The following is a 19,081-nucleotide window of genomic DNA, read 5'->3' on the forward strand; positions in this document are numbered from 1 at the left end:
AAATGGAACAGATTGTTTTCATGTATTTAATATATTGCTTCATTCATTCATTCATTCATTCATTCATTCATTCAATTTTGCTTCTAAGATTAATGCGTTGGTCGGTTGTGAAACATTTTGCTACACATCGCTTTCCCCTACTTTCATCAGCAGAGGTCCTCGTCGAGCTCTGATTTGAAAAGCTTAGAGTAATGAACCTTTTTCTGATACAATTGTGTTGAGAACTTCACTGATTCAGAAAGCTTCACTTCGCAATCACTACTGCTTGCACACGTCACTTCACCGCTACTAGAACTACCACCAATTTGCTGATTTCCGTGTGTCTCTAATTGAAAGTGAACTAGACACTTGTGCTTTCCGCATACCGTGTTGTTACTGCTGCCGGCCCAATTTATCAGCGACCTGCCATGAATTTTCCCAAATCTTCCGATTTTTTTAGTGCAATTTTATGAATAAACGAATCCCCTAATCTTTCACATGCATCTCAAAGATCGTGTTCAATTGTGAGTGTGAAGTAAGCGCGCAGTAGAACGGCAGTTGAGCTTGTGCCGGCCCCGATTGTAATAGTAACGTCTTGGTTACTGTTGTAGAGGGAATGAATGGAGGTAATGAGACATGGTGTCGAATGACTGACACTAGGGGTCATACTTGGGAGCACCTCTGATTCTTTGAGAAAAGGGCAATGAGAATGGGAAAGCATGCCACTCCCCCGGACATACGGGTATAAAAGGGGGCCGGCGTGCATCACTCATTCAGGTTTGTACTGAGGAACCGAGACATTGTCCCAACCATTTCAGCGGGCAGTTCAGCGTTGTGGTAGGAGTGACACCATGTCTCGTTCCCTCCATCAGGAAATCGTAGGTTACAACAGGAACCGAGACGTTCCCTATCTGTCAGTCACTCAGACTGGTGCTGATTTACTGAAACTACTGAAGGTCCTCAAGGGAAAACACCACAGCAGCTAAACCGTGTTACGAGGTTTTGGTGGTGCAGATGTCGGCAAGCCCCAGCGTGCCGGATAACAAGCGCACTACTGAATGCCCCACATAAGCCATGTAGTCCCTCGTACCACGCAGGGACAGAGAGGGTAGTACTTACTTACTATGGGAAAAGGACGCTTCAGCCGGTCTTTTGACCTCTTCTTCCTTTTAAAAAAGCAAACAAACTCACAGCTTTCCAGAATTAGCGCTAACGGAGACCACATCGTGCCTTAAGGGTGGTTAATATGTGGAGAATACTTCACATGAACTTACCAACCAGGATGTAACACACGTGGAAAGAGATCCCTGCGGTAGATCCTACCTGAAGTAGGAGGAAGTACTACACAACATTTACTGTTAGGGACACCATATTGTGGACAATACATCAAATAGGATTACCTTTAGGGAATCACTACATATGGAGCAACTAGCCCAAGTATACAGGCTGACCTGAAAGGGCATGCACCAGGAGTACTGGGCCTGGCGTCAGAATTCGACTCCCGCAGGGTGGTGAGGGAAAATTCACATCCAGGGTTTGCCGGTCCAGGGAACTCACATGGACAAAAAAGTGCACGTTATCACCTCTGGGAGGGGAAAGGCGCTGTGTGTAAGTGCTACACCCGGCCCATTGTCTTACCTGTTCGTACACAATAGCACACGAGACAAAACTGGCTCAACCTGGAGATTATAAAATCTCGCTATGGTATTGGGTGTCGCCCAACCTGCTGCTCTATAGATGACTGTTAGAGAGGCAACGTTTGCTAGAGCCCAGGGGCACTCCTAAGGGGCATGGCACACCTTGGGGTTGGTATGCCAAGGCAATGGCATCCACAATCCAATGAGTCATCCTCTGTTTGGAGACCCTTCTACTATCTGCCAAAACAAACAAAGAGCTGCTCAGAGCTTCTGAAGCTCTGCATGTGGTCCAAGTAAACACACAGGGTGAGTACTGGACACATCAACGAAAAGGCTGGGTCTGCTTCATCCCGAGGTTCTCACCACTTGGTTCCTAAAAGGGGTAGAGGGAACTTTGGATCTTACATATGTGGCCTTGGGGTAATCCAAAACTAACTTAGAGATATCAGAATATGTTATTACATCCATACTGAGATATTTGGATGTGGCTACCTATTATATTTTATAGTAATTGGTATATAATGTACCTTAAACCTTTCTAGAGTAACCCTCCATCTGGGATGACAGATTAGGTGTAACGCAGCCACACTGCACCACTGTGAGTGTCCTGTGCAGTTGGAGGACGTTCACACAGCACAGGTTAACAGCAGCAACAGCACCTGAGGCTCTCTGCAGTCACTCTGTTATTAGCAGCACATCTTAGCATTGCCTGTCATCAGAACACAGCAGTGGCTACCACAGACTCCACATGTGTTAGTGTACTACATGTGGAAGCCCTGCTTCCTGCTTATCTACTGTTCGCTTTTATATTTTATCTCCTAATTGTAACTTCAGCAAATCAGCACAGTGCTAAATCGACGTAGCTTGGCATCAACGTTAAAACTAGAAGCTTTGTGACTGGACCATGTACTGTAAACCATGAACTCACTATAGAGGCAGCGACGTGTAAGCTCTGACATTGGGTTTGTTAGGACAGCTGAAGATATAGGGCCTCTTCTCTCTATATCAATCAGTTATTTCCCTCGTTTTCTCCTACTGTCCCTTTTCAATTGCAGAGAGTGCTGAAACTGCAACTTTGTGTATCCATCTCAAGTGTCCCATCTCAGACCTGATTGTGTTTAAACAGCTTTGTAATAAAGAGAATCTGGGTGCTCATAAAATTAGGCCACATACACACTACAGCTAAATACTGTTGCACTCTTAGTTAATGCTTACAAGTGCATTTTCCAACTTGAATTCACTCCCAAGGATTTACTTTGAAACAATTTTTAATCAGAAATTGCTAGCAAATTTCACAGACAATGACAATAAACATTAAATTCAATTCTGAAGTAATAATGTAAAACATACTTCAATAAACTTTGTTTTATTTACAATTTTGAATAAAAAAACATCTTTACAGTGTATTTACTAGGGCTGTCAGTTGATTAATTTTTCTGAGCGCATACATTTTTTATGTGCGTTTTTAGAATCTATGCCCATTTTGGCATTTCCATCCTTTTTTTTTCTCCATCCAACCCTACCAATGCTGTAATGACAGTTAGTTGAGATGTAGTTGCAAAGTTACTTATAGTCAGTAAAATGTCTAAATTGGACCATCGAAATAAAGTGTCAGCAGAAAATAAGCAGACAGTCTACTAATACTGTAATGAGAGTTAGTTGAAATGTAGGTGCAAAGTTACTTAATTAGTAGAATGTCTAAAATGGACGATCAAAATAAAGTTTTGGGTTCAGTGGCAAGACCTACTAAAGAGGATAAATTGGTATGAAAATAGAGTTTGGAGGAAACCCTATCGAGTGAAATCCTCCATGAGTAGAGTGAGTCACAGTGAACAGGATGTCTCGTGTCCCCAGTGACTGCTCTATCTACTCACTCAGTCTGAGAGATTTCTGTTACAAGTCTGTTAAAGTCTGTTACACCAAAACTTTGCTTCAGTAAGTTCATAAAGACATCAGAAAGTAATCCATATGAATCAAGCAGTTTAACCCAAGTCTTTTGAAGAGACTTGATTGCTTTATATAATACACAGATTTCATTTGTGCTTTTATTTACATATAAACATTGATCAATGCACATGTAGCACATTAAATATGGCAAATGGAAGCATAATTGACCCTTCGCAGGGAGCTTGATTGACAGGTGATCTGACCAATCATACTTCGCCATCTGCCATTTTGTCCGACAAAGCAGTCAGGAGAGTTAGTAGATTAACATGGGAGGATTTGAACTTGAAAAATGGAGTTATGAAAAACAACATTCTTTCTTATGTTTGTTCATGTTTATTTGAGGCTATAAATTAACTAGAAGGAAGAGATGATCGGTTCAGCTTTAACTGATGCTCTACTACAGCGATCTGTCACGACACATTAAAGAGCCACAAAACGGTATTTATTGTTTAAATTTCTTTTAAAAAATGACCAAATTTGAAAGGTGAGACTTTGGTTAATATGTTTAATATCAAACGTAACCGAAAAGTAACCTGGTCTGTCCTGTCTGTCAGCGTGTTGTCAGTCTCCTCTCTGCTCCGCGATGTATTTTTCACTGCGTGAGAACATGGTGTGGCGTGAAAACGGCGTAGCTTGTCGGACATAGCGACAGTAACTAAGGGGGGCGGGTCTTTGTGAACGGTCAATTGACATGCAAAAGCCAATGTGGCTTGTTCTCGCATGTCACCCAAGCATGGTTGAGCTTTCATTTAGCATTTTTGATGTGCGTTGATCAGTGTTTATGTGAATAAAAGCCTAAACTTTAACTTTTTGAAGCGTCAAAGTTATGCGTCAAACTAATGGACTTCCAGTGGAGGGACAGAAATCTCTTAGGTTTCATTAAAAATATGTTCACTTGTGTTTAGAGCTAACTCTTTAACATACTGCCTTTCGATCCAAATAAACCTATAAGTTAAATCAGGTAGAAAAACTCTTTTTAACATTTTGAACTTTCTTTAGTGTGTAATGCTGCCAAGAGCTGTCGTTCCAACCACATAACTTTGCGATGCTGTCAACTATGCAGATGACGACGGAATTGGCGACCATAGTTTGCTATCGATGCTTTCGGGAAACCCACCCCAGAACGTTACTGACAGACTGGGAAGAGAGGTGCTGCAACAATGTAAAATATGTGAAAAATAATTCGTTTTTTTTTTTTTACATTCAAGCATGAAATCCTATTCTAGTAGCGCCCAAAAACAAAGTCAAGACTTTGCAAAAGGGCATAATATGTCCTCTTTAAATGTCAGCACCTAATTAACATTCATTAAGACAGCTTTTTTGGTGACAACTGCATCTATGCATGCAGACACTTTGCATACTGCAGAAGAACTATGATAGTATGCAATTCCGAACACCTGTTCTGTGTGCTCTTATTTCAGAAAAGCAGGAGAAAGCTGTTTCACTGTTAAATTCAGTAGCTCGCGTCCTGCTCTCATCATCATCTCAGCTCTGATCTCCTGTGTACACTTACACCCCAGGGAGTGTGTTTAGGAGACTGTGTGAGAATGCTTGGGTGTGAGGGGGAAACCTGATGAAAGAAGCAGAGGAAAATAGAAGGAGCAGCTGTTAATGCATCAGCAGAAATGCGTCATCATTATGAAAGGTGGGGGCTGAGGAGAGATTTGACAAAAAGCGAAGTGCAATACATGACGGGTCAGGCAACCAGCCTGTTACCATGGAGACGCAGGAGTGGGCGGTAGAAATGCTTTTGCACGTTGCTGACCGTGTCTCTGCATGTGGTGTTGTGTATACACACATGCTCCGGTCACTGGTCACTGCCTCCTGTTCCAAAACCCACTGAGATATAGACAGCTTTATTAGGAAGCCATAGTTGTTACACCCTTTTTGTTCAAAGACAGCTGCCTATGTAGGTATTATACGGCAGGGCAGCTCTTATGTTTTGGTGCAGAGCCCATCAGAGTTTTGTTTTCTTATATTTGTGTGTCTTTATACCATCCTATGTCTATTCCTGTTTCAAGACATTGACCTTTCAACCCACATGAGCAGTGACAGACGTCATATGTGGAACATGGTGTCCACAGCGACATGTGTCAGCATATCAGCAAAACAAGCCACTTCCTCCATTTCAGGACACATTGCCATTGTGGTGAAGAGTTTTGCAGATCTGAATGTTCATGCACTTTTCAACTGAGAGATAGAGAGACAGCACATGCTTAACATGTGTCTTTATGTGTGTCTTTGTCCCTTGCTGACAGCAGGATTACAGTGAAAGTCAGATTAAATCTCAGTGGTCCAAAATGTGACTCCAGCCCCTGCAGTGTCCTTATAATGACAGAGTGTGAAAAGGCCTAAATGCTGTTGGCCTGAGTCCCATCGCTTCTGCTTCATTAGCATACAGCCAATCAAACTGGACAGCTGGGAGGCATGTTTAAATGGCAACAAATTTACCTCAAGCGGACATTTCATATATCAATATCTGGCGGCATTTTACAAGTCTCTTCTTTTCAGAAAATCTGGTAGGACTAGTGTGTACAGTGTAATTATTATGCATAAGCCAATTTGATTTTAGTCGTTTCTATGTCTCTGGATTTTTAAATGCATGAATTGATCTGCATCTTTACAATAAAGATTTCATTTAATTTAGATCTTTTTGTCACATTAAGCTATTGCTACAGAAGTGAGTCCTAAAGTCCAGAAACGAGTTTGCATTTCTGGTTCCATTGTCCTGAAGTCAGTATTTTCTGTGGGTTAAATGCCTGAAATAAGGTCTGCAGTTTATGTAACTGGTCATACTTGACCCACTCTGAGTGCGATTCGAACCGTGTCAGTCGCTAGAGCGCCTCTTGTGGCCAGGAGAGTCAGATTTTCTCGCACAGCTCTTACTGGCCTATGTCCGTTACGTTCACTCCCATCCGGGTCATGGCACCAAATGTAACCGGTCCTACTCAAACCGCTCTGAGTCAGGTTTACACGCACAGCTCTTACTGGCCTACATTTGTTACATTAACACAAGGTTATTTGTCATGTTTTATTCTGGAGTGCCCCACTCGTAATTTTTTTTTTCTGTTGTGATCTCATGCGTCTTGAAAAGGCGATTGCTTACAAGTGGCTAAATGGGACTATTGGGGAAATTAAACCAAAAAGACATCAGACCAAAAAGGTAACCTATTCTACTCACTAGTCTGCTTTCAGAGCCTCATTGTGTTTATACTCAAACTTTTAAAAAGTATTCTAACTCAAAATTTGCAAACTGTTCTACATTTTAAAGATTAATCAATTTGTTTGAAGCTTAATGGTGGTTACGCTGAAGTCGTGCGAGCATGGTGTAGTTCGTTTATAGTCTACTTATAGCTTTTTACTTCTGGATATTGTATTTGGGCAATCAAAAGTTGTTAATTTGTTAAAATTAACGTATTGAATAAAACGTGTAAGTATCATAAGCTAGGCTATTGTTTGTCACAGACCAGATTTTCTGCAATAATCCAAAAGCTAATTGAATTAAGCCGATTGGCCTTTTGTTAATGGAACCAGGATGAAGCTAACTTACAGGTTGGCCTAAAAAATACATTACCACTGCACTCAGACTTGAAATATTGGGCACAAGTTGCATTGACTAAGTTTTATGGTGCTTTTTTTTTTCAATTTTGGAGCTTGGCAGTGTGAATTGCCATCTGTTTTGGTGTAGGATGAATGAACAGCACAGGCAGTCTGCAATATATATATCTTTTCTCAATTTACGTTTATAGCCAATCAAACTGCAGAGCTTATTTGCATACCCTCAGCTTTTTATTTGACAGCCATTTCGCTGTCTCTCACTTCATTAAATGATAAAACTGTGCTACTTGCTTTTAATTATGAATAACAAGTGTCATCTCATATCTAGGTTTTTTAAACCTTATACTGCATCATCATGCAGATTGTGTCTCAGTGATTCACCGCAACAAAAAAAGCAGATTTGGCTTCCATTAGCGCTGGTTTCATCATGTTCCTTCATGGACAGGTGATCTGTTCAAATGTGATACACACCAAATCAAATTTCTGACAGCAGCTGCATGCTGCTTCACATGCTGTTATGAAACATTTAGATAACCCGTGTTATTGACTTATCAGCTGTTAATAGCCCCCCAATAGTCTCTCCCGTCATAAAGACAGTGAAAATACAATTTTGTCTGTAATGGTTGTCTGGGTTTTTTTTTTCTGGTGTTTTAATGTATTTTAGTTATTTGGCAAATTTTCTGATTTTGACTAAAGGTTACAAAGATAAACACGTTGGTAACACTTTACAATTATTAATTTGTTAACGTTAGTTAACTACAAATGAGCTAGAAAAGTAAACAAACTCAGAACAATACTTCTTTAGCATTTATTAATCTTAGTTAATGTTAATCTCATCATTTACTAATACATTTTTAAGATAAAAAAGTTGTATCTGATTACATTAGTTAATGCACGTTATGAACATTTGTATTAAATTAACATTAAGAAATGTTAATAAATGCAGTGAAAACATATTGTTCATTGTTAGTTAATGTTGGTTAATGCATTATCTAATGTTAACAAATGGGCCTTAATGTAAAGTTTTACCATCATTTTTTTCTTCTGTGGATTAATTTGCACGGGTTAATTGTTAACCACAAGGCTAGAAATGTGCATATAGGGCCAATTTTGATTTCATGCGAACTGTAAAGATAAAGTCAGTAACTATATTTTACAGTGTCCTTGTTACATGTAAATTGTAGTTACTGTAGTATTAACTATAAATGATTCATAATTACATGCAACTAACCCTAAACCAAACCCTAATCTTAACATTAAACAATACATGTAGTTAATTATTATTACTCAGTACTTAAATGTATAATTCAACTGTAACATGGACACCTTGTAACCAAAGTTTTAAACCATAAATGGGAAGAAATGGATCTGATTATTGACAGATGGGAGGACTGCTTGGGAAAATACATCTTTGGTTTGGATCCACTTATGCACTAGAGGCACATAAATAATACATTTCACCTTTAAACATTGTCAGTGAGCCTTCATGCACTGAAGTCTGTGGTTTGGAGTTTGACACCGAGTGTGTGTTTGTGCACCCCAGGTGGCTCCCCGCTGAGTGAGCTGTCATGGCCATCCTCTCTGGCGGTGGTGGCTGTCTCCTTCTCTGGCCTCTTCACGTTTGTCTTCCTCATGCTCGCCTGCCTCTGCTGCAAGAAAGGGGACATCAGCTTCAAGGTGAGATCTCAGTTCTCATTAGTCATTTCATCCATCATAACAGCCCCCCAAATTAAAGGAAGATGAGAAATTAATGTCTTCTCCGGCACCTCATCCTAATGTTTTATAGGCACGTCATTCAGTCTTTTTTTACAGCAACCTATTATCATTTTTGTTTGATGTCACCTTGTTTCTTCCCAGAATTACATCATGTCATTCTGCCTGTTAGGGCTGATTTGTCTTTCTAGTCATGTACTGTACCTACAAAGCCTCACAAAGAAAATGTCAATCTTGCGGCGCTTTCCAGTGCAAAACCAAAAATTCTTTTTTTATTTCATTTAGAAGATTATAGATATATACACTAGATGTCGCCTTGTCTACGGCAGTTCATTGGAACGAATGTCTTTAATGCGAAATCTAGTGTATATACATCTATGCACCAGTCTGCGCACACGTCACACACCAGGATGCGCGCGCGCCCTCAGATCACTTGGACGTGGCTGTGTTACAAGAGGTAAAAACGATATAAATACTGTTCGTTTTCTCACACAAACCGCTCGTTTCGTGTCTTAGGCCATCAATGTGTACTTACGATGGGGAATTGTTTAATTTGGACGATGGGGAATTGTTTTAATTTGGACTCTGTGCATGCTCTTTGAGACAGTGACCGTATACCTGCATTATATGACTGTCAGACAAGAACGGTTTGACCTAAAAATATAAAAATTGAAACTACTGCGGAAAAAAAGACACCTACATCTTGGATGCCCTTGAGGTAAGCTAAAACATACCAAAATTTTATTTCAAAGTGAACTATCCCTTTAAAGCCTCCACTTAATTCTGACCATCATAGTTTTAGCTACTTCTGTATTGTGCATCCTGAATTGTGCATTTCTGAAATAAACTATGAATCAAAAGCATCATGGTACAAATAGTGTGTTTGGTAGATGTTTGGTAGAGTATATCCAGTATAAAGATACCAATCTAAAAAGTTGTGATATGCTGTCATACATTATGCATTACAATATATCTGAGTATTGTGATATTGGCTTAGCTTTTTCAAGTGGAGTCACCCATATGCATTGCATTCATTTCAGGTGGGATGCTGCGTTATAAGACAGCTGCCCGTTTAAGCAGCGGGGCAGCTCACTAAGTTTAGGAACAGAACCATAGCATTTCTTTGTGAAGTATGGCACATCGAACCCAGCATGGCTCTGATACATGGGGTGATTTTGAACCTAACAGAAATAGGTTTTGCTCAAGAACAAAAATTTGAGGGAGCATGGATGTTTGACAGAGATATGAACAGACAGACTGAGGGATAAGTTGTTATTAGATTTGGTTTTGGTACACACAGTTGAGGATTAATGTATCAGAATAAACAGGCTGTTTATGTCCTCATGAAAGCAAGAGTGGGAGAATGGCACATCATAAGACCCATCGCAGCACACAGCTACAGTCTGTTAATATGCTGCCCATAAAGCCCGGCGTCTGTACTGTCTGGTTTTAATAGGATCGTCTGCTTTTAGTGACTCTGTGAGTGGGTGGATGGTTTGTCCATGTCTGTCCCACACTGGGCTGTCTGTGGCAGACTGTGAACGTGGTTCAAGTCCAGGGATCACAATGGCACAGATAATTACCATGGCATTTGGTTGTCAGTGCAAATCGCAGGGATGCCACCCTGTGGAGAGTCTGTCCATGTTCGTATGGGTGTTCAAACAGAAAACAAGCTGACCTCTATAGAAAGCAACAGAAAACATGGACCAAGGTGGGATTAATTCTAGCAAATCAGAGATGTACATTGTTGTGTGTGAATTTCTAGCTTTACCACCTCTTTCTAGCTCATTAAACCAGCACTTAAGCCTCTAATTGTGTTATTAGTACATTGTAAATTTCTAAATAAAATTGTTATTGTGATATTAGTGCAATTGTCATATCACGCAGACTGCGATTTAATGAAATAAGTATGTGTGCTCCAGAGTGGCACTGCTCATCTAGATGTGCAATAAACAAACAAATTGAAAACAAAGGACTGGGAGACACAGAACATGATGAATCCTGAGGCCCATGGAGAGGAGGCATGACTGGAGACTGAGGCAGATTGGGGAGCAAGGGCAGAGCAAGTGGCCAGGGCGGAGCAGATGGAGATGAAGACCACCAAGGCTGAGCTAAAACAGAGAGCACAGAGAGGTTAAAAAACGGCCCTTCGTGGCCATTACAGGAAGCTTGGAGGGCTTCCATTCATAGATGGCCTCCATGACCATGTCAATGCAGACAGAGAGTTCAGGAACGACCTCCGTGGTCGTGTCAGGACAGACATAAGCTTCAATGATGATCTCCGTGGCCGTGTCAGGGCAAACAGAGGGTTCAAAGGTGGGTTCCTTGGCCATAACAGGGCAGGCACAGGGTTCAGGAGCAGTTGGCGCCACCTCGAGAGGATCAGTAGTGGTTGACGGTGCCTTGGGAGAAGCTGGAGAAGTGTGTGTAACCCAAATACACAAGATGGCAGCTGCCATGACAGGAACCGCAGCCGATAGTGGGAGGACCTCCGGGACCACCGGACCAGGGACAACCGGACTCTGGACCACTGGACATAGAAGTACTGGGACCACCCACTCTGGACCACTGGACTTGAATGCGCTGAGACCACCGGACTTGGATGCACTGAGACCCTCAGACTTGGAAGTGCTGAAAGCACCAGACTTGGAAGCACTGGATGGGGAGTAAGGCACAGAGTCCCCCACCCCTCACCCGCCAAAAAAGTGTTTAGGGGAAGGGTCCTCCTCTACCTCCACCACAGTGAAGGGGGATCCACTTAACTGGAGGGTGTAACCCAGGAATTCAACCAGCGACCCTTGAGGATCATCACAGAGAAGTATAGATTGGAAATGATTATTGAGTCTGTAGTAATAAAAGTCAGTGCATAAGTCTGTGAAATCCGTAAAATGTGCAATGGCCAAAAAGTCTCTGGTGTGGTCCTCAAGGGAATGGTTGCCTTGATGGCGCCAATTAAACGGATTGCTGGATCCATTTGTAGGTTAATCGTTACGTTACGAGGGAGGATGAAGATGACAGGAGAGGCGAGAATCCAAATGAAAATGTGGGATTCAAATGAAAACAAAGGACTGGGAGACACAGGACACGAAGAATCCAGAGAATAAGGGAGATCCAACACAACCAACAATACCAAAACAGGCCAAAACAATGACTGACAAAGAACAAGAGAAACACAAGGGCTATATCTATGTGAAACAATGGGAAACAATGGGGAACACAAAACAGGAACAAGGAACAAATCAAGGTGAAAACTACAACTAACATGAGACAGGAAGTGAAACAAAATTCCAAAGACAAAAAAAAAAGATCATGACACCTAATTGTGACGTATATTCGGCTTCACGAACAAGAAAAAAAAAATAAAGGACTTGATTTTGTCCATGGAGAATTGATTGGATGGTTGTGGTTTGCTATCTTACAGTGTGTGAGTGACAGGTTGTCCCGCCCTTGTGCCAGTAAACACGTCATCAAGAGGGAGGGCAAGTTATTTTGCATGTAAAAAATAAATAAAAAGATGTGCACAGATAAATGATTTATAATAAATACTGCAGTATTCCATACAAAATAAGACTTGTCAATTTTCATGGTGACATCAATATTAATATTGTATTCTTTTTCCAGGTTTTTCAATTATTTTTCATTTGGCACTCCTCAAAAACAATCAAAAAACACCCCACTCATTCTAGGATGATTCATTATTTCATCATCCTGATTCATTATGCTCACCTCGTGAACATTCCTGTATTTCTTCATATTGCAATATCTATCGGTTAGATTATTTTCTTTATCTATCAGCGCCATCAAGTATTCTCAGCCCTTTCAGTCGACAATGCACAGCTGTGGGAAGAAATAACATCAAAGACCAAGATCTGAGGTCAAGCTTCTTTAAAGTTTATTGTTCAGGTGTCAGCTTATATTTATTTGCAGACAATGGTAAAGGTGGTTTACCTCTTATCTTATTATCTCCTTTTCTCATCATGACATACTTGACGTTTGTCGACCCCACACCTAAAAAAACGCTACTTGCCCCAGCGGTAAAATACTGGTCGCAAAACTATTGCAGTTTTTTCCAATATTGTGCAGACCTAATGTGATATATAGTAAAACTTCAAATAACTGTATAGCAAAAAACGTATAAATACTTAATACAAATATAATACAAATATAAATGCATCATTAATTTTGACAATATGACAATGACAATAGGCCTAATTTTAGTCCCCTGTTGTTTACCATATTTTAAATTCAATAACTGAATTGACATTTAAAAGGCATCTCAATTCTGAATGGTGCACAACCACTGTACCCTGGTAGAACCGTAGTATGTTTCTGTAAGGGAACGCATGCCGAATAAATCTCTCAAATAATGCCCAGTAACATTGCCAAGGAGTGGGTGGCATTTGCAGTACATGTGGGACCAGACCACATCTTTTCATCCTGATTTCACATGTGTCTCTGTAACAGGCAGCCATGTTGGTATTAAATGTGACTAAAGCCTCTTTAGGGATTGTGTGTGTGTTTATATTGTGAACGAGAAGCGCGCACTGCTGATGGAGTGAGACAGCTGCTCTTCCTGAATGGACAACAGCCCTCGCTCCCCGGAGCTACAACTATTGCTGGAGTCTAATTGAAATGAGTTGGCTGCTTCACACTGGCGTACTTTTCATCAAGATGTTTGAGGTTCTGTTGGGAAGAAAATGATTGTGTGGCTGCAGTCCACGAGGGTCTGACATCCTGTGCCAATAGCAAACTGGCACTGAAAAACATGCTGCATGCTTTCTCGTGGACACTTGCCGTCTACTGTCCACGTATGTCAATAGACATTTGTCATAGTACATTTGACTGTTTAGCTTTGACAGTTAGTCTCTGCTGGTAGATGCCATAACCACGCCATTATGCGGGTAAACAGTATGTTTTATGTCACTATGCAGAAAAACAAAAAAGCTTACAGGAAAAAACATACATTGACTACAACATAATCAGCTATTAATATTTTGTTGGTTCTCTCTTTTTTTTGCATGTTCATAATTTCTTTGCATGACAGCCTGACCAAAACTGACTCCAATCACAACTACGCAATATGCTTACAAAATCTCACAAACGTTTTATAATATTTGAATAAAGGGTGAATATGTAAATTTCCCTAGGCCGGAAACATCACTTTTGGACACTGCTGTACAGTATACATACAGAAGTCAGAGTGAATGAACAGAGTCAGAATCGTTATTTGAAATAGAAATCTTTTGTAACATTATAAGTGTCTTGAAATCTTAAAAGGATGTGGTAGAGAGGAGCAGGCCAACATTTTCCAGCCTCGTCTTATTCTCTTCATCCATCATGCACATGAAACGCATGGAAGCAGTTGCTCACTCCAAATTAAAGTTTTTATCGACTGCCGGTGAATAAAGATAAACTGCTCCCTCCTCTTCAAATATGTCCTGTTAGCACTTTAGTAATGCACACTTAATGAATGAATAACAGATTGAAGTATGAAATATTTAGATGGACTGTGTGAATTAAGAAAATTACTTTGCACCCTCAAGTGGTTTGAAATGATATTGCATCAATTTGCCTCACAGCCATTCACTGTCGATGATAAACACCCTGTAAAGATTTCAGTAAAGATTTGCTATTGAGAGCTTGTTTTACATTGGAAGTGGCAAAAGAAGATTACATTTTATAATACAAATAGAAACTACACACAGCTAGTTTTTAACCTCTCTGTCTGAGTACCAGAATTAAATAAACTAGCTGTCTCATACAATACTGTATGTACACAATCAAAGCCACTTTTAATGCAGGAAAAATGCGATCTTCCCATCGCATGCCTGAAAAATAGAGAAATTGCTGTTTTTCCTTCCTCAGCAAATCTGATTTTAGTCAGAGAACAATTGTAACATTACAAACTGAAAGATTGCACTTCTTAAAATAGGAGAGGCACTACGGCATAAGATAAGAGTGTGCTGTCCATTGTAATCAGACATACAATGAATATGAGGATATGCAAGCACGGAGAAATATTCCTTTAAGTTAGGGACAAAAGTCACAATTGAAGAACTGTCTCCCTTTCGGTTCATGAGTATAGGAATTTAAATTGAAATGGAATTTCAATTGAATTGACAGAAAAAGAATTTCATGAATTACAATTAATAGAAGTTCATTACAGTCACGCAGCAGATGCTCACAACTGCTCCTTTCTGTCGACAGCAAAACTTATGGAAAGAGGCTTACTGAATATAATATAAAGACACTTAAGGGACACTTTGGTCTTAATATTGGAACTGCCACAAATTTCATCATACATCATACAATACAATGTTTTTTTTTTTTTTTTTGTAATTTAAACAAAAAAGACTAAAAAAAGCTACAGTAAAAATACAAAGTTCTGTCTTGAAACTCTAGATAGAGCAGGCTCATAGATCCTCAACTCAATCTGCTTGCAATCACATCATTTTCTATAGGGCACAGCTGATTGGTTCCTGCTGTATCAGTAGCCAATGAGCTCGCTGCTTAACCTTTAAATACATGGTCAGTATTTTCTGTAGCAGTGCAGCATGCTTTCAGAAACCCTCCACCTTCCCCAGCTCCACCTGTATAGATCTGCTATGGGTAATTCCTGCACGCTATTGTACAGCAACAGCATGTCTTACTTGCTCACAGCAGTGTGTCGTGTATGTATTGGCAGGAGCAAGTTCCTGTACTTGTTCTGCAGCAGCAGAAATAACCAACAGCAAGAGCAATAACAGCAAATAAAAAACAAATGGTTTAAAATTTTATTATATGTAATTTTACTGTAAAATACTACATCTACTACATTCTACATATTATGATACAAAATAGTAAGAGGACATTCCCAGAAACTTTAATTTAGTGCTTTAATGTGAAATATTTACATACAGCTGACAAAAAAAATACTGTATTAAATATAATGAAATATTTCAAATTAAATAAAAATTCCTGCAGACAGCATTTCGAATACTGAAATATTACTTACTTTAAATTCAAATTATACCATGGTCTGTCTGAATACTCGATTCTGATTGGCTGAAAGTTCTAAGCAGTTCTGTATTAATGCGCGGTTTTCGTTGAAACACACACACATACGTCACTATACATATAATTTTACATCCTGTTTACTACCCAAATCTAAATCTTGAATTCACATTGGTTATAGCACAGATTCAATACTAAAATTCAATTCCCCGACACAGATGCTCAACAATAGTCAGACTGTGTGAGAATGAGCCAATATGTGTAGCTGTGGGAGCTGAATACCCTTAGGTTATTGGGTTCAAGCAAATGATTGCTCAATTTTCGAAATGTGGCAACCAGAAGTTCACAACACAAGAAATAACACATGAGAGACTTCCATCATCTGCCATCATACTGTGACAAAAGAGACCATTAAAATTCCATATTAATTTCCCAGTATGCGTAAAGTAATAGTGCTGAAGTAATACCGTCACTCTAAATTTCCTGCTTGTGTCTGAATTGTGTCATTGATTCTCTGTGCTTTTGTTCCCTGCAGGAGTTTGAAAATACAGAGGGGGAGGAGGGCCAAGCTAACCTTTCCACTTTAGCCTCCCCCAGCTCTCAGAATGACCCCGAGGTTTATATCCTGCCTCTCACGGAGGTCTCACTACCTGTGTCCAAACAGCCCGGCAAGTCATGTAAGAATTGTATCGTTTTGTTCATTATTTACTTACCCAACAGAAACTTTCTCCAACATGTGTTTTTTCATGGAACCAGTGCTGGTCATGTGATTCAACATGTGGCCAACCATGAGAAGGCTGCCCAAGTTGACATGTTTTAATGGAAAACATGATTTAAAGTAGACTTACTGACTAAAGGCAATATACTAAGTCTGTTTTAGTTCGAAAAAGTTCAAAGAAGTTTGAAATCGCTAAGCAGTGATATAATGTTAGCAAACATCCCAACGCCACCTTGCTGAGAGCTGCATTAGTTGAATATGTAAATATGTGCTGCGCTCTTTCCTCTTAATAACAAAATAAACACAACAAAAATGACGGCGGTGAGAAAACTTCAGCAAAGCATCTGATCATAGAGACGTGGATATGTTTGCATGTGCCCTGCAATTCGGCACTCCAGTCAAATTTTTATACCCCTTTATACAATATACTGCTTTAAAGCAAGCAGCTTTGCTGCGTTAAACATTAAACAAGTAATAAAAACTCAGTGAGTGTTTTAGCGCAATTTTCTGACGTCATGGGATCACAACACTAAGAGATAGTAAATCTTTTCCTGTTTTTTTTTTGTGCGTTCCCGAGATTAGACCTTCCTTAACATAATGCCGAAAACCCTAAGTCTCTAGGTGGTCTGGTTGAGGAGGAGATAGAAGTGCAAGATTGGTGCGCACAGACAGAACAGAAATCATGAGTTAACAATCGCAATTTGTCCGGTGGAAAATTGCGCTAAAAAACAGCGCATTGACGCTTTCAATTAGAATTTCAACTTTAATTTGTAGTAAAAAAAAAAAAAAAAAAAAAGCAGCTCTCCAGTGTGTTCATGCTTTTACTCGTGTATGACTGCGACGGACTGAACATAAGAAATGAACCATAGACGACTTTCACGTCAAAGAAGGCGGAGCCTCAGAGCCACACCCACCTATTACGTAATCGCCAAGGACCAATGGTAGTTTAAAGGTGTGTACCAGCCGGAGTGAAGTTTTCTGGAAAGCTGTTTTAATCTCTTTAAACGAACTTTGTTTTGGCCTGATTTTGTCCGAAATGGTTCATTCTTCGATTTCGTTTGAAGTATATCAGGGCCTTAATGGACACTGTGTGTTAACAGAAGTGTTTATAGCTCATCATTGTCAACAATGTGCATTCACTCATTGCAGGCTTGGTTGCGTTTCTCATTAACAAACAATACTGGAAGTGAAGTGCCACACTACGCTGATATTTGTCCCTCACATTCCTAATAGCCTTGTGACAGGAAGAGTAAAGAACAGGACCTCTCTCTGTGCCCATTGTGAACGGATGGTTCCGGAAAAAGAGCAATGGCCTTGTTTATGTTCTCACAGTGCAGAGAGGGGTGGAGAGCGAACCGTCTCTGGAAGCAGAACACACATCTGTCAGTTGCATAATGCGCCGTGAGATTGGCCCAGAGGACTCCTGGCATGATGGATGCATGTGAACTGGACTACAGAAAGGAAAAGAAGTTATTAATGCATGGAGCACTTGAGAGTACAGATGGAAATGAAGCTGTTTTTACCAACAATATTTCAACAGATATGAAACAGATGTGTCCTAAACCCAGATTGAATAAAACCTTTTTCTCTCTTTAGAAGAGATAAATTGATTCATATTTGGGGCTTTTAAAAAATAAAAAAAAATAAAATGAATACTTTTATTCATTTAGGGCGCATTCAATTAATCAAAATTGACAGTAAAGACATTTATAATGTTACGAAAGATTTCAATATTAAATAAATGATTTTCTTTAGAACTTTCAAAGAATAAAAAAAAGTATCACTCAAAAATATTAAGCAGCACAACTGTTGTCAACATTGATAATAATCAGAAATGTTTATTGAGCGCACATTAGAATGATTTCTGAAGGATCATGTGACACTGAAGTTTGGAGTAATGATGCTGAAAATTCAGCTTTGATCACAGGAATAAATTACATTTTAATTTTAAAATGTAAAACTTCTTAAAATTTAATTTTTGGTAAAAAAAAAAAAAAAAGCAGCCTTGGTGAAGGCATTCAACAACATTTTTTTTTGGCATATTCGTCTTTTTTGTAGTCTTAACACCCAAAAATCTAAAAAAACAAAATGTGATTGAAAAACAACCCAGACAGTAATATAGTGTCAGATCAGATCCGGCCGTGTGGAATCCACATGTACCAGATGCAGGCCGGATCTGGGCCGACACTATGTTGCTGTCTGGGAAACCTGATTCAAACCACATACATTTTTTGCAGTCTCAATCTGAACACCTACTGTAGATGAGTAGTTTTTCATAATTTGGGACATAACGTCTATGCAACATAATTGAAAGTGCCCAATATTGTCTGTGTCATTTTTACTAACTCTATAGTCATATGCCATGTGACATTTACTAAGTAGAGAATAAGTCAACAAGTCCATCCTATCTTTCCAAACCAATGATGCACTGCTACTGATGTAGATACACCAGACGCTGATACATGTACACTGTTGAACAAACTGATCTGATTTAATTACTTGCAAAATAACAGCACTGACTGATGATTGATTGGTT

General features: G+C 39.6%; 1 protein-coding gene across 1 annotated transcript in view; it reads left to right on the plus strand.

Moving 5' to 3' along the window:
- aatka (apoptosis-associated tyrosine kinase a) overlaps positions 1-19,081 on the plus strand; it is a 53,163-nt gene that overhangs the window by 18,666 nt on the left and 15,416 nt on the right. Inside the window, exons 2-3 of the mRNA XM_081382727.1 lie at positions 8,665-8,798; positions 16,363-16,504. Coding sequence (XP_081238853.1) covers positions 8,665-8,798; positions 16,363-16,504 — 276 coding nt within the window. The remainder of the gene's footprint in view (positions 1-8,664; positions 8,799-16,362; positions 16,505-19,081) is intronic.

This window comes from Scardinius erythrophthalmus, assembly GCF_964197995.2.
Source record: "Scardinius erythrophthalmus genome assembly, chromosome: 1".
NCBI classification, from domain to species: Eukaryota; Metazoa; Chordata; class Actinopteri; order Cypriniformes; family Leuciscidae; genus Scardinius; species Scardinius erythrophthalmus.